We start from the raw sequence: 16,306 nt of genomic DNA on the forward strand, positions 1-16,306 counted from the left end.
GGAAGCGTTGGGAGAAACACATTGAGATGGTTTGCGCATATGGAGAGGATGGAGAGTGAGAGACTGACGAGGGGAGTGTATGTGAGTGAGGTGGAGGGAGGGAGAGGGAGAGGGAGGACGAGATGGACGGAGGAAGTGGAAGGATATATGAGAGAGGGGGGGTGAGCTGGGAGCAGGGCAGTAAAATGGTGGGGGACAAGGCGACATGGAGGCGATTTGTTTGTGGTCACTCCTTACTGGATTAGGGCGTCTGGTGATAGATAGATAGTCTTTATGAAAAAAAGGAAAATATCAGAATATGTTAACCATAAGCAGATATTAAAGACGATGGGGTACATAATTTCTGTATTGCAAGATGCAGTGAAATAATCAGGTATAAGACCGACTGCAGTAATTTTTTTTTTCACAGATTAAAAATGTACCCTCTCTATAATATGAAGATTGTTGATTCAATACAAGAAATTTAATTTTACGATTTTCCCATGGCTTCTAGCTGTGTAATATCTAATTATTGCTGTACCCAACTATATACGATTATCATGATGGTTTAGTCACATATGAAAAAAGGTCCAATGTGATGATGCATCCTTCCTTCTATCGGTAAGGGGACTCTCATGTGAAAATAGCACCTCGGTCTAGTATCTTTCTCAATTCTGGGTTATTTTAAGTATATTCAGCAGTGGAAATTAGTAATAATTATACATATCTACTACTCTGAACTGTTCTAGTCTTCTGTCTATGCAGCTCCAGCACTATTCTGTCCTGGAAATGAGTCAGCGTAGAAACGATGAGTCAGGAGTTCCAGGGTGAGGGAGATGAAGCTGGCAAATGCTCCTCCCACCAGCACAAGCAACATTCCCTGGTGGAAAGAGAAGGCTGATGAAATTCAGATTGTTCATTTGTGAAATATGGTTTTGTTTTAGCTTCTTCTTGAGGATGTCTTATTAATGTTATTCGTTTTACTTACAGACGATTTCATTCAACTTAATTTCTTGTAGAAAATGGGGTAATGGGAAGCAGCAATTAAATAAACAAATAAATGCCCTAAGCTGAATAAAATTTTCCAGGGAGTGTACTAAAAATTTAAGAATTTCTAGCTGAATGGGTGTGAACAACAGCTTAGGTAACTCGCTTTCACTGTTATCATGATCGTTACCCTAATGTTTGTAATGCCCAGGGAAGTCTTGAGAGCTACTCTTGTTGATGGGTTGAGACAGGAGGTGTAATTTGGAGTGTGCATCTTTGTCAGCTGATTGAACAAACCAGCCTCGTTGACACGCATCAGCCTGGTGGAGATATATTGGACAATGAATATTATTATGCATTATGATGAAAATGACTACACACACACACACACACACACACACACACACACACACACACACACACACACACACACAGACACACACACACACACACACACACACACACACACACACACACACACACACACACACACACACACACACACACACACGAGAGAGAGAGAGAGAGAGAGAGAGAGAGAGAGAGAGAGAGAGAGAGAGAGAGAGAGAGAGAGAGAGAGTTCATGTGACAAAAACAACAAACATTGGGTGAACTTAGATACACTATGAAAGAGTCTTAATTATACGGTTGGGATGTTTGTGGTGCTCACAGGCGAAGGCAAAAAAAGATGCAGAATATGTTGTTCTAGATTGTCACGGAAAACTGTAACCTCATGTCATTGACACTTGTCTCCCTTCAGTTCTAAGTGCCTCATACCATTTGATTAATAGAACTGCAGTATCCATTACCTAATAACCTTTTAGTAACTATATAAGTCCGACAAACTTGCATCTGAGAAATAAAAAAGGGTGGCCATTGGATTGATTCACAGGAAGGAACAGTAGGCATTTATCCAGCATGTATGCAATCTGAAAAGTAGTTCCTAATAACTTAATATTTATACAGCAACCCAGCTAACCTGCGACTGAAAGCAGGAATCAGCGGGGAGCCCACTGGGCCAGCTAAAGACAACATCATGGGCAGAAACTCTTCACGAGACAAATAGAAGTCACAGCTGCCTGTTAAGAGAAAGTAATTGTAGGGAAAATATTGAAGTGTATGTCTGTGTGTCAGCAATGAAAGTACAGTACCAGTGACTATCCTTAATGTCATAACAGAAAGGCGCAAATGCTAGTTACTTTTGGGTATATGATCCACCTAGCACAGTTACTAAAATATCGGTCCACTTAATAGCCAAAGAATTATGAAACTCTTCGACAATGTTGGGATAAGTTTTTTAGGCTCGAAAGATTGCTCCTTTAAACTCCAAAAGACACTGGTCACTTTATCATGATGCATCATTAGTATTGTATCGATATGATGTTTCACAACTGTACCTCACACTAGATTGGTAAAGTATCATAGATATCCCATGATTAGTCCACATTAACTCTTATTAATTTACTGAAGCAGGATTAACACCTTCATTCGGATGATCACGTGTATTGCACCATATCGTTACCACCAGACGAGGATATTTTGCCCAGGAAAGACATACGATGTTGAAACGATCAGAAGGGATTGCCATTAACCCATAATCCAGGAAAATGCTTACCATAAGATAAATACAACCGTTTACTGGCATGAAGAGTGGAATATGAATAAAGCTCAGTATTGTTTAGTGCATAGTAATATCTAGTCATGTTGACATAGGAATGGTTATCTAGGTGCCAGCAACAACACTCCTACAGTAATGGACAGGACTCGAAATTATTGTGCAATAAAGTTATCTGTCAGACATTCAAAGTCAGGCCTTGTAATCACGAAAATTGTGAGACTGGAACCTACCCCTTAAACTATTGCAGGGCCCGTGAAAGACTGTACCTTATCTTACTGATTAAATTTTATGGCTTTAAATATGAAATAGAGGGGTAGGTTCAGGGATGAATAAGAGGAATGACAAAATCTTGAATAAGGGAAATGAAAAGAGTCTTACAACACATCCTTTTGGAAATGGCAGTCACATACAACACAGTACTTATTAATAAACTTAATGTGAACTTTATACCGGCACATTGGTAATCATGAGTCATCATCATTATAATCAGGCCTGATTTAGTGACGAGAATGTGGCAAAATATAGTACCTAAAAGGAGCACTGCCATCACACACAATATTCATAGTCCATCATCAGTAAATAATAATGAACCATTTCCACTGCATTACCTGTGTAAGTGAAATCATTGGCCATCATCGTCTTAAGCTGGGTGGCTTCAGTGATGAGGATGTGGTCGCCCTGCCTTACAACTTTGTCTAACTTGGGTACAAACTCCACTGCGTGAATTATTTCAAGGCGACCTTTCTTCTGCAGGTCACCCACTTCACGCATAATGCCCTGTTCAGCACCCTGCACATCAGATAATACCCTACAATAAAGCAATATGTATTCCTTTACGTAAATGTAGCAGAACTGCAGAGTAAATAATTTTTACAATTGATGATGTTAAGGTGAAATATCCTGTTAGGATACAGACAGAGGTCTCAAACCAGTTCTAGTTCCGGATATGAATATACGAGTCTTTAAAGTCCATATCTGCTGACCGTAACGTTTATTAATGCAAAACAACCTCGCATATTGTAAAAATGAAATAAATGTCCATACTTGAACTCACTCATAGTCACACTCTTAGTCATAGTAGAGACTACTGTGACGAAGGGAGGTATATTTCATTTTCATATATATATATATATATATATATATATATATATATATATATATATATATATATATATATATATATATATATGACCATTTGAGATGTCATATTAATGCTCTTTCATTGTGCCACTTGCACGTTAACAGGAGCTGGTAGAACATGCAAAATGACAGTGAAACAAGAAAATAAGTATGCATCATGGTGGCATCACAGCCCATCAGCTGGGTACCATTGTTCTGTACCTTGTGCTGCCTATAAACCATATTCTACTTATGTCTTTTATGATATTTGTGTGTTTCTTCAGCTTCCGGGTATTTTAGAGGTATTTAGTAAAAAATATATATACCCATAGTAGGAAGGATAAAATAATAGATCAGGGTACAAAATGTAATGGCTTAAACTTACAGTCATGGAAGTGGATTGGAAGTATATACCAGAAAAGCATGAGCATGAACAGAAGCTCTATGTAGTAGAAGAGTGACGGGGTTGTCCACCACATCCCTGAGTGACTGTATTGGCATGGGAATGAATCTAATGGCCAGGAGGGACATGAGGTTGCCAGCGTAGCTCCGCGTGAACACCAGCGTGGCCAGCATCCACACACCCACCAACACACGCTCACACCACAACCACTTACCAGATTCAGCTATATCTGCAGGAAGTACATAAATAATTAAAACATCCGAAAGAAGATGATCACCTTGCCAAACAACGTTAAAAACAACTCTGGAACTGTCCACTTTGCACTAAACAATATGGGGTTCATATGACATTTTGCTACATGATAGTCGTCAGCCCTCTCCGTGAGGTATGACTGCACGCTCTTTATTAGTCCATGAATTAACTATAGCTTACCTTGCTGTAAAAGCACACGAATAATAATGCCTGCATTACTCCGAGTCCTCAAGTCTGCAGAATAGCAAGACTGAATCACCATAATGACAGCCAACACTGCAAGGATCGCCACCCAAACCTCTGGGGCTAAAGGCATCAAGAAGCCCCAGGGATCCACCTCTGGACTGCCTCGACCACTGATTGTCCTGGCATGACTAAAGAGGGCAGGGAATGTGAAGTCCACCACCTCAGCTCGTTGGGCAGTCACACCGAAGGGACCCACAGCCATGTCCACCTCCTGTCAGAATTGAAGACAATAAGTCCTGTTTGTGACTGATTCTAATGGCAAGTGGGTAAACTGAGTAAACACAAGATTTGTTCTCTAAATGTAACAAAGAAAACTCCTATATTAGATTTTGTTCATTGTATTCCAACTTCTAACCACAGCATCATCTACGACGGTGTAAGAATCCTGCTAGATATAACAAGGCATTAGCATGGTAATATAATGTCACTATATTCGTGTCCTAAGGCTAGTGAGGACCAGTAACAAACAAGCCAGTGTTGCATTTAGAAGTGTTGAATTGACATAGTAATTAGACCTCAGGAATTGGGTACCAATACGTTGGCTTACACTTTGGCAGGATATGAACCCTAATGCACTATCATACAAGTTGTAGTGGATTAAGGCATTGAAATGATCTATAATAATATTCAGAAACTCTTTCTATTGACTAAGAAAGTGTTTGAAATGCACTGGCTTAGGATATCGAAATATAAATTATTTAAACTGTTGTGTGAAGAATTGGGTATCATTATATGACTAGAGATTATAAAAAGTTACGGTGCAACCATTAAGTGATAAACTAATTACTATTAATTAATTCTTAGTATGGTAATATTTTATTCACCTCAAATGCAACTTTTCAAATCGAATAAGCTTGCTTTTCAACGATGAATAAAATGGGCTTCGTTCAATGGTTTTAGTTAAAGGTGTGTTGCTCCTGGGTTTCATCATCTGCCTCTGAGTAGCCAGCAGTGACCAGGCATCTGGCCTGGATTAGAGTGTCATCCAAATTGCCATAAAAGTTAGGCTATCCAATTGAAATGGCGCCACCACTTTACCTTGTGATAGAGTGATGGCCTGAATCACGAGTTTCGTGAAATTCTGCCAGGTGAGCCCCGGGACGATCTTGGGTGCTATATTAGCTGCTGCTTTGCCCAGTAGCGGGAGTGTGACCACGATTTTTTGCGTGTCATCCTCGAACCCGATATCTAGTAAAGGTTTAATAATTGCCAGGTATGTGTGAACATCATACTGTTCGGGGTCGAATTTAGGCAATTGCACGTGCAGTTTGCTTGCCATTTTCCTGGTATTTCCTGATTACCTCTATCATATGCCCGGGTCAAGAACCACTGCTGTCCACCAGTGTAATGCTAGGTGTTTTGGGTCGGCTTCCCGTCCCTTTAACGCCTAGTGTGTAACTGGGTTCTCTTTCTAGACTGGAGCTTAGACAAATAAGAGAGGCAGGACACAGAAACTCGAGGCAACAACCTTACATGTGTATTGCTAAATTCTAGTGGTGGGCGATACCAGCTATTTCATATCGATACGATATCGATTACTTTTTTGGCTGGTATCGGCGGTATCGATTACCAATACCGATACCTCGACCTTTACTTAATGGTATTTTTTTATGTATAGCCAAGGGGTGCCAGCACTGCTGTGATGATGGTCTCCGGTCAGGGTCAGTGGTGTGGTGGGCTGTTAAACAATACGTACGGTCACATGCCCAGTGACGTGGGACGACAGGAGACAAAGACACCGGGCTGCCGGACGCGAAAATATTATCCCCTGTCTTTCAGCGTAATAAATTATTATTTCTCTGCATATTGAAATTACGGGGCGTCACTTTCGTGACGCTCGGGCGGAATGGATCATACCTCGGGGCGTCACTTTTGTGATTCTGTGTTATATTGAATTATCCCGGGCTTTCAAGTGGTGGCTTGTATCATCTATCAGTACTGCCAATGTCCAACACTAGTCAGCACTCCAAAACTCATCTGTACTCCCATCCATTGTTGACATTTTAGTGATTTTCCCCCCTTCCTGACTCCCCTCCCTACCTCCCCTCCATTACCCTGTCCTCTCACCTCCCCGGCCGAGCTGCACTACGCAAATCTCCCCCGGATTTTTCCACAGATTTCATCCATTGAAATAAGCCCTATGCCCTATACTTATACAAAATAATATATACCAAAAAAAAAAATAAGGTAAGTGATAGTGGTATACACCAGGAATTGGCTAATTATCACCTGACAACACCTCACATGCATTCATTTGCTACATTACCACGGTAATTTCCCCTTTGAATTATGCCTTGTAATCTATTTTTGTAATAAAAATATATATCGGAAAGGAATGGAGAAGTCTAAATGACATTTACATTCACCTGGAACTACCTATTTCTTTATGTATTGCTGAGATTTTCTACCAATAATTTATTAGCATGTAAGTTAGCAGCTGTCATCCTCATTGTCACTGTCAACCCTTGCCTTCTCAGATAAGCCACGGCATTTAGTTCCTTGTCCTCCGCTGTGGTCAAAACATGTCGCACTCGTGCCCTGCCATTTCTGCCACTTCTGCGCCCATTGCAAAGGGCCCCGTGACCTCTACACCCAGAAAAACTCGTGTGGGAAGCAGGAAAGGACTAAGTGACTCTGCAGTGGAACGTGAACTACCGGAATTGTCAATGGTGATGATGGATAGTGATTTTGACTCTTCGGGGGATTCGTGTGATGAGCCGGGTGAGGAAATCGTGCCAGAAAGTACTAGTACAAGTGCTTCAGTGTCCAAAGTTATCTCTAGCTCTGAGGGAAAGGAGCCGTTAGTGCAGCAAGGGAAGGAATTTGGGAAGGAAGTGAAAAGGCGGCATGTTAGCCCCGGAACAATGGCCCAAAGTGACCCAGCCCGCCATGAGTCCCGAGTTGATTCACCTCCCCGTTCCCCAAGCCCCACTTCACTTATTTCTTCCTCTTCTGCTGAATTATCTCCGGAGTCTTCGTCGTCGGAGTCATCACCAGCATCAACAGTGAAGGCAGGCCGTAGAGGAAGAGGTAAATCCCTGACCCATAAAAGAAGAGTTGCTACTAGAGTAAGGGGTGCTAGTGCTGTACGGCAACCCAGGGTCAGTGCGAGTGACCTTGAACGTGGTAAATCTCCCTCACAGCCACCCACCACCCTCACCCACCCTACACCGCCACGACAGGGAATCCTGGACGCCTTTGCGTGGACGGAAGGGTCTGATTTTGTCCCAGAACATTTAGATTCTTATGAGAGTTCCTCAGGAGTACAGCCTGCCTTCACTCTTGACGATGATGCTGAGTGTGTGGACTTCCTTTTGGCCTTCCTAGATGACGAAGTCATGCAGCACATATGTGATGAGACCAACAGGTATGAATCACAACGTGCTGCAAGTGGTACAGGTGAAGCCAAGATGCAACAGTGGTCCATGCTGGGAGTACGGGAGCTGTATGTGTTCTTTGCCCTCATGCTTCTCATGCCACACTCCAAGAAGCATGAGTTGGAAGAATACTGGTCCATGGACCCCTTACTACCCTCACCCACCTTCAATAAGTACATGGCCAGAGATCGTTTCCGGAACATCATGGGAAACCTGCACTTTGCCGACAACGATGTACCTTCCCAAACCAACCCACTCTGGAAGATCGGGGAGATTCTGAGCAGAATGAAGGATAAGTTTATGTCATTCTTCCACCCCTTTCAGAAGGTTGTCATTGTCGAATCCTTGGTTTTGTTCAGAGGACGTCTTCGGTTTGTGCTGTACATTCCAAGCAAACGCCATCGCTTTGGAATCAAGTTCTTTGTACTGTGCGACTGTAAGATGGGGTACATCCTTGACTTCGTCATCTATTCAGCCAGCACTGTCGATCTGGATAAAACACACCCCCTTGGCTTCTCAGGCTGTGTAGTTAAAGTGCTCCTTGAAAAGTATTTTGGTGGGAATCATGTGCTGTATACAGACAACTATTATACAGCACCGAAATTTGCCAAATACCTTTCAGAGCACGGCATTGGCTCCTCCGGCACTGTCAAAAGTAATTGTGCCCACTTCCCTCAATTCACAGAGGCAGGAACCTCGCAGTGAGGAGACATGCACCTACGCAAGTCTGAGAAGATGCTGGCAATACGGTGGCATGACAAGAGGGTCGTGCACATGCTCACCACCGTACATAAGGGGCAAATGACAGACAGTGGGAAGGTCGACCGTAGGACAGGCGAACCTGTGATGAAACCTGATGCTGTGTTACACTACAATATCAACATGCGGCTGGTGGACAAGTCCGACATGATGATTGGTGAGATAGACTGCCTCAGGAAGAATGCTAGGTGGTACAGGAAAGTTTTTCTGCATCTCATAGACATGATGATGCTGAACACCTTCATCCTGTACAAGATGAAGGTCAAGCCACCCAAGTCCTCCCTGAGGTTGTTCGCCAGGACTTGTGTTCAGCAGCTGCTGGAAAGATATGGTAGGGTGACAGCAGCAGCTCCAAGGCGCCATCCAGTAACACTTCCCAACAGACTTGAGCAGAGGGCGTACATGGATCGGCACAGACTGGTGCAAATGCCTGCCACAGGCAAGAGGAAGGGTGCGGTCCGCAGGTGCCAGGTGTGTGCACATACCACCCGACGCACACCTGAGCACAAACGCACCTCTTGGCAGTGCGCTGAGTGCCAGGTTCCCCTCTGTGTTACCTGCTTCTTTGATTACCACAGCCAGAAGCAGTTCTAAAAGTGCAAGTGGGAAAGGAAAGTAATGTGAAAATAATGTGTAAATAATGTGTAAATAGCAAGTGAAAGCAATGGATGTTCAGTACATATGATTGAACAGTGTATTATAGTTTTATCTTACTGAAAGTGACAGTGAATAACATAGTGTACGTAAAATAGAAGGGTAAATATTGAAAATATAATAGAAAATGTATATAGTAATGTAAGTAATTAGTAATATAAGAATATGAGTACAAATACTTGATGTTATAACAGTGAAAGTGAATCCGTGGCTCTCTACGTATTTTACTGAATGAAAAATTGAATGACTTCAGTGACAATAAACTAATACTACTGAAGGAAACTTACGGATAAAGTCTCCAGATATATATAAGTGTTATATAGTAATAGAAATAGAAAGTGTGAGGGGTTTTATAATAATAAATGACAGAGTACCAAGAGCGAACTAGTGCAAGTGGGAAGGTCATACGCGCTCGTAATTTTCATTGCTTTCACAGTGGGTTTTTTTTGGAGTATGGATCCCAAACTATTTGATAATCATAGAGTAGTGTTTATAGTGTTAATATCTGGCTGTGGTACTCATATTACGGGTTGTCGGGAAGTGTTAAGTGGAGACTTCGTTACCCAACTTCAGAGGTCTCGACAAGTCCTACGGTAATCGACAAAGGCTCAACAAACATCCCAGGAGAAAGCTGAAGGTATGTGCCATAAGCATATTTAATTTTAATATTCTAGGACTAATAACTGATTTTTGGCAAATATTTTTTGAGAGTCTGTCAGAGCCCGAATAACCCCGCGGGACATGCAAAACATTGGTAAACATGCCCGCGGTGTAAGGGTTAAAAACTACCAAATTGGAACATTTTTCTTTAGTAATCGAAATATCGATACCTTGGCACCAGTATCGATACCTAAGCTTAAATAGCTGATATCGAAAGTATCGATATTTTGGTATCGATATGCCCACCCCTACTAAATTCTACAGTGGAACGGGCACATCACAAATACAGTTATGCTGGACAATTATAATTCTAAGGCTTAGATATCGGGTGTTAGTATCGCACTGGATACTGTTTAGAACAAGGTCGGATAAGGTGAATAGCACTTAGGGCAGTGAAGCTAAACACTACTATTTGGGAAAGTCTAGGTTCTGTGTGCTGGTGGAGTTTGTGGCACTATTTTCACTGCTGGCAGGCTAACTGGTTTGTCTGTAGTGTCGTTAATTATTAGTGATGCACTGGGGCCTCTATATGATTTTAATGCAAGGCGGAGTCACTATATAATTATGGTTGCGTGTTCACTTGAGACAGATTCTTATTTCACTGCCTTGCCGTGTTCACTGTTTCACTATCTTATTAATTCCACTTCTCTTTTATATAATTGCCGATTCTTTCTCACTGACTTTCCATATTCTGATAACTCACTGTTCTGCCCTTGTTTCACTATGTCACGAACACTGTGCTTTCACTTTCACTCACTTTCGGAACTGGGTGTACTGGCGGTCAGGTACAAGGGCGGCGGGAATGGCTCAGCCTCACTACTGACGGGGCTGAGCTCCGCCAGGGGCCTCCATATTCAGGGGCCACGGGATCACGCGTAGGAGTGTCCTCTTCCGTCCGGGGCTGCTGGTGGCGAAGGGTCCCGTTCTTTCAGGGCTCAGGGTGGGAATCTGGCCCTCAGGGCTGGGGCCAAACAGCTGCCTGAACTTCTTGCTCAGGCACCTGACGGAGGACGAAGATCTCTGGCGTTGGGGTGAAGGGATGTCCTTCCCGGGGGTCCTGGGGGCGGTCCAGAGGTCCCAGGGGCTGTGGTCTCTGGCAGTTGGGGATGCCGTCAGGAGTGGGCTGTGGCGTCAAGCTCTGTTGGGGTCCGTCAGGTGGGTCCTCTCAGGAACTGGCTGTAGCAAGAAGAGCCCGGTGGTAGTTACAGGGCCTCTTCAATATTCCTCGGGCTGGGGTCTCCCTCTGGGTCTTAGGTTGGTGGGTAGGAGTCAGCACCCGACGGAGGAAGCTACCAGCTGTCTCATGCCATAGGGCCCGGCTACTGGCCATGGCCTTCTAGGGGCACGGCTACCGGCCGTCACTAAGGCCCGGCTACTGGCCGAGGTCTGGGGAAGGGAGCGGCTACAGGCCAACTCAAGGGCACCTTCGGAGCAGCTACCGGCCGTGTCCTGACGAAAGTGGGAGTGGCTACTGGCCATCTCCTCATTACCTCCAGAGCGGCTGCAGGCCATCTCCTGTAGGAGGGTTGAGCGGCTACAGGCCGTCACTCAAGGGGCAGCTTCTGAGCGGCTACCGGCCGTCCCGACAAAGGCGGGAGTGGTTACTAGCCGTCTCCTCGTTACCTCCAGAGTGGCTGCAGGTCATCTCCTGTAGGAGGGTCGAGCGGCTACCGGCCGTCTCCTCATTACCTCCGGAGTGGCTGCAGGCCGTCTCCTGTAGGAGGGTTGAGTGGCTACTGGCCGTCTCAAGGTGCTGACTGGAGCTAGAGTAATAGCTCCACCCCGTGGTTGTCGGTGGTCGGCTCGCCCGGAAGGTAGTCTCATTTTCCAGCTATGGTGGTGGCGGGCGAGCTCCAGGTCATAGGGGCCCGCGGCCCAGACGGACTTATGTCCCTGTCGCCCGGAGTCCAGTCGCGTTGTATGTTCTCCTCTGTGGGCTCCTTCTGGGGGTGTTGGGTTGCCCTCGGTGATACTACTTTATATTGCATTTTATATATATATATATATATATATATATATATATATATATATATATATATATATATATATATATATATATAAGAGTAGTTGTAGCAAAATGATGCATTGTGTTCTGTCATCATGGCCGTTAAACAAGAATGTTTGGAATGATGAAGTCAAAGCCTGTGTAGATTATGGCAATGCTTGGTGTAACTCCCCTCTTTAGTTTTCGTTGGTTATTTCCTCTTCAGTCTCCTTGGTTACTAGTTTGTTAAGTTCACCTGACGGAACTGGGCCACTCCCAGAACTATATTATTAAATCAAGGACTAGGAGTAAAAAAAAAAAAAAAAAAAAAAGGCTTGCTTTTGTTCCATAATCCAGCCTTGTATCTTCCCTCTTCAGTCTCCTTGGTAACTAGAGACTGTTAACTTCATTTGATGGATCTTTACCTCAATTAAGGTAAGGGAGGAGACAGCTGGTCTCAATTTTGTTTTAGACCCCCCTCCCCCCTTGTAACATACAGGTACCTCTTCAATCTCCTTGGTTACTAAAATCTGCTGATTTCATCTAATAGAACTGGACCACTCCTTCAACTGGACGTCTTATGTTCCAAACACAGGCCCTCCGTGTAAGTCATGTCAGTGCAAGACCCTTGGGCAGCCATAATATTGACTTGGTTAAGGAATTACTGACTGACGGATTAGAGGCGGGTTTTGGCGAGAACTGTGGCATAATCCTTTTTAATTAATTCTGAAAACACTGAATGTGGAGAGTGTCACCGAAACAGTAAATCAGTTGATCATGTGACCACTTGCTTCCCTTCATTATATCCTACAGTGTTAATTTGCCACCCATACCACTCATATTAAGCCTGATGTCCACTAGACTGTTTTACTTCACCACAGGAGGCTATATTTCATTTAGGAAGCTGATACTCAGTGTGTTTACATTACGGAGATGTCAGTATCAAGTCAGTACCAGTCAAAATACCTCGGAAGTAACTTGACTCATCTTTACTATTCGCGATATTCAATTTCTTTTCGAGTTTTGGTGCTCGTGCAAACATCAGCAGTCCAAGAGTCAATGTACGTTAAAGATTAGTTAAATTATCTTAAAACTTAACGTCACGAAAATGGTAGGGTTGGGTTTGTCAGTCATTCAGTGGGGTTGGGTTGGGTGGGGTTTGGTGTGTCGTGTCGCTTAATATTATGTGGAATAGAATGCGAGAGTTGTCATGACCATGAATGTGTTAATGGTACTAATATTAACACAGACACCTATGCCTCACTCAGCTGAATTTATCGTCTGATGTTAACTGGAGAAAAATAATACAGATGAGACCATGGCAGAGTTAACTGTCCCGCTTCTCTCAGGCTCCTGCTACTCTTAATCATACCTGTTAGGTGTTAGCTCAAACACAGTAACACAGAAGGTGCAACCACGAATCAATAATTTTGTACACTTTTAAGTTTAATGACTTATTTTCTCGCATAAATATGCTACCTACATACAGTTTATGCAGCTTAGGGGAGAGTCTTCGTATGGGAGAAGTTAATGGGCAGAACGTTTCATACATAAGAGATTCCAGTAGCCTTTCACACATACTGGAGAGTTAGTGGGAAGATCATTTACGACATGAAAGTGTCTAGTAACATTTTACACGTACTAGAGAAGTTACTGGGGAGAACGTTTAATGCATAATTATGATAGTCCAGTAGTGGAGAGAACGTTAAATAAATGAGAGTAGACTAGCCCATCACACGTACTAAAGTTAATGGAAAAAACATTTAATTTATTCGTAAGGCAGTGTAGTAGTCTTTTACTCTTAAAGGAAATGGTAATACCATTGCCACACATGCTCACTGCGGTGGTGAGGTGGATTTGGACTGAGGGAGGGGCGGAGGGTGGGGACTGCCTGATACATAAGCGGTCCCCCTGCGTGCCAGCCACACTACCTGCCTGGTATTGCTTGGCCCACCATCACCACCACTGCTGACCCTCATCTCTTGCAGGTCAGTTTTGAGAGCGTCTCTGTGTAGGATATCAGGATCGGAAATCGGAAACAAGCCTCTTCCTTACCTGAAAATAAGTACCTGTATTTTATATGTTTATTTCATTTTCTTTTACTTTTGTTACATAGGAAGGGAAGAATAATCAGGTTGTAAAATGGTAACTGAGTCTGTATCTTACCCTGTCACCCTAAATGGTTTCTGTAAAGTTATTCATTTAGAGGCAGCAAGATAAAAGGCAAAAAGTCATAGGAGAAAAGGTAGTTCCCCTAAATTTTCAGTGAAGCATTGGCAGAACAATAAAATGTTGGGTGTAAAAGAAAACTAGAGTTCCTCTGATAACGAGAGGGTTAATAACAGTACAACACTCCCGGACTCCTGTACTCACTCCGTTGAGTAAGATCGTCTGGCGTTGTGTGGAATAAAATCCAAAGTTGTCAGGACTATGAACGAGTAAATATCAGTTCCCCCTCGTAAGTCATTCTCTGATCTGAAGAAAGAACAAGAGATGGTAGCTTCTGCACTCCTCTTTCCCTGTCATTCCTGGTGCACGCTTCTTTCCTTGTTCTTCTCGAAACAATCAGAAACAGCAAAACCAAGAGAAATTTGTTTCGTTATATTTCCAACAGAAACAAACGAAAGTTACGTAATCATGCTTTTGAATACAGTCCAAGGTTGTATTCCAAACTCCTTCACTGTGTTGATGTTATATAGACTTTATTCCTGCGACTACAAGTCATGTTACTTCACTTACATTACCCCAGTAATAAAGGAGTTAAATGCAGTCTCATCCTCTCCTGTTCAAGAACGTCTCACTATATGCTGAAAAATTGTATGCATACCGTACGAATACAATGCCTATTGGCGAGGTAGTGGTAGTAGTAGTTGCAACCCCATAGGTTCATTTGGATGTAAACAGGGTGGACTGCAGAATGAAGCTGTCCTTTATCTGCGTTCTCCCTGCAGCACCTTATCGTAGTACTAAAAGGGTAGAGAATTGGCGCCGATGACGTCTTTTATGTATCATTATTTCTGCTATCACACAACTTTACTCATCTTAGAAGACAGCCCAGATAATGAAAGTATCTAGGGCTTCCTCATCATAAAATATCTTCCAAAGCTGGAAAAGTTCGTCTGATGAAAGCAGGAAATAATAAAACTGTCAGTACGTTAGAAAGCTTAGGCTGTTCAATCCCAGAAAGCACTTTTCACTTTGTTCCAGCTCATGGAAGGATTTTCAAGCTGGAGGAGTTAGATGTAACCTTCATTTCCTTTTCTCTACAAGGTCTCTCCAGTGCAGTATAATATCGTCGGTGGTATAATTATTTTGAGAAAAGGACTAATCAGGATGATAGACTATTCAAAATGAGGCGGTGCTAGTGTGGGACACCTTCATATGTTTGGCCAACTCCTCTGTCAGGGTATACAAATGTCGCTCAGCTTCCTGCCTACCCCCTAAATGACAGATTATGAACTGTATGAAAACTAACTTCAGCTTGTAGTTCACCGGGTTCAGGTCCAGAGGAGCCTGGAGCTACAACCATACGATGGGTTCTTTTTTTTTTTTTTATTCTTGTTGCCTCCAAAGAAGTTCATTCAGCCCAGGAATAACCTTTGAAATTAGAGGTAATAATAATAAGTATACGTCACTGCTGCAACGTAGTTAACGAGTGTGAAGAATACCCCAATGAAACTAAAAATATTGTAGTATATAAACAAGGACTTACGCCCATTCCTCTCGTGTTATGCCAGAGATAGCGACACGATTTGGTTCATCCAAGAGTGAGCAGAGCAGCCTCATAATGTCAGCATCTTTAACAGAAAATATCAGTTGACAACAAAATCAGAGCTACAGTAAATAAAAAAATCCATATCGAAGAATAGAAAAACAATATATTGATGCAATCAGCACATGAGAGAGAATGAAAAATGCGACACTGTGGGATTATTGTAGGACTGAGGACAGAGGCCAGTTACTAGCCAAAGATATCAGATCCAGATAAGACAGGAAATTTAGCCACTTTATGAAGATGACTCATTTCATATTTTATTTTTATCTTGCAATTATTCTTATTCTTATTTTTTTTTTTTACCTTACTATTGACTTTTCAGTCTGTTGGCACTTTCAGCAATATATTATTTTCTGCCGATGTTGAATACACTCGCTTGGGGAGAGGAAAATATGTAATTAGACTGAAGAAGTTAAGAAGATACACCATTTAATATATCACTTTAAACTAAATGAAAGCCGGCTATATTGAGGTGGTCGGGGCTTGTGCAGAG

At 42.8% G+C, this 16,306-nt stretch overlaps 1 protein-coding gene across 1 annotated transcript; it reads right to left on the bottom strand.

Moving 5' to 3' along the window:
- Positions 1 to 736: 736 nt before the first annotated feature.
- LOC145395652 (glutamate receptor-like) lies at positions 737 to 4,806 on the bottom strand. The gene is made up of 6 exons (XM_080269219.1): positions 4,539 to 4,806; positions 4,118 to 4,335; positions 3,193 to 3,373; positions 1,946 to 2,045; positions 1,157 to 1,286; positions 737 to 859 (listed from the first exon to the last, which is right to left on the bottom strand). Exons 1-6 carry the CDS (start codon positions 4,804 to 4,806, stop codon positions 737 to 739), a joined length of 1,020 nt encoding a protein of 339 aa, XP_080125345.1.
- Between the last annotated feature and the right edge of the window lie 11,500 nt (positions 4,807 to 16,306).

The sequence above is a fragment of the Coenobita brevimanus genome, chromosome 32 (assembly GCF_032717465.1).
Source record: "Coenobita brevimanus isolate Jiangsu-jjx chromosome 32, ASM3271746v2, whole genome shotgun sequence".
Taxonomy (NCBI): Eukaryota; Metazoa; Arthropoda; class Malacostraca; order Decapoda; family Coenobitidae; genus Coenobita; species Coenobita brevimanus.

Excerpts from the sequence above, each read along its gene's own strand:
- LOC145395652 (XM_080269219.1), bottom strand. The coding sequence starts at position 4,806 with ATGGCTGTGGGTCCCTTCGGTGTGACTGCCCAACGAGCTGAGGTGGTG. Across the intron at positions 2,046-3,192 it reads CAATGATTTCACTTACACAG|GCAGCTGTGACTTCTATTTG; the intron begins GTAATGCAGTGG and ends TTCTCTTAACAG. Across the intron at positions 1,287-1,945 it reads ATTCCTGCTTTCAGTCGCAG|GCTGATGCGTGTCAACGAGG; the intron begins GTTAGCTGGGTT and ends TATCTCCACCAG.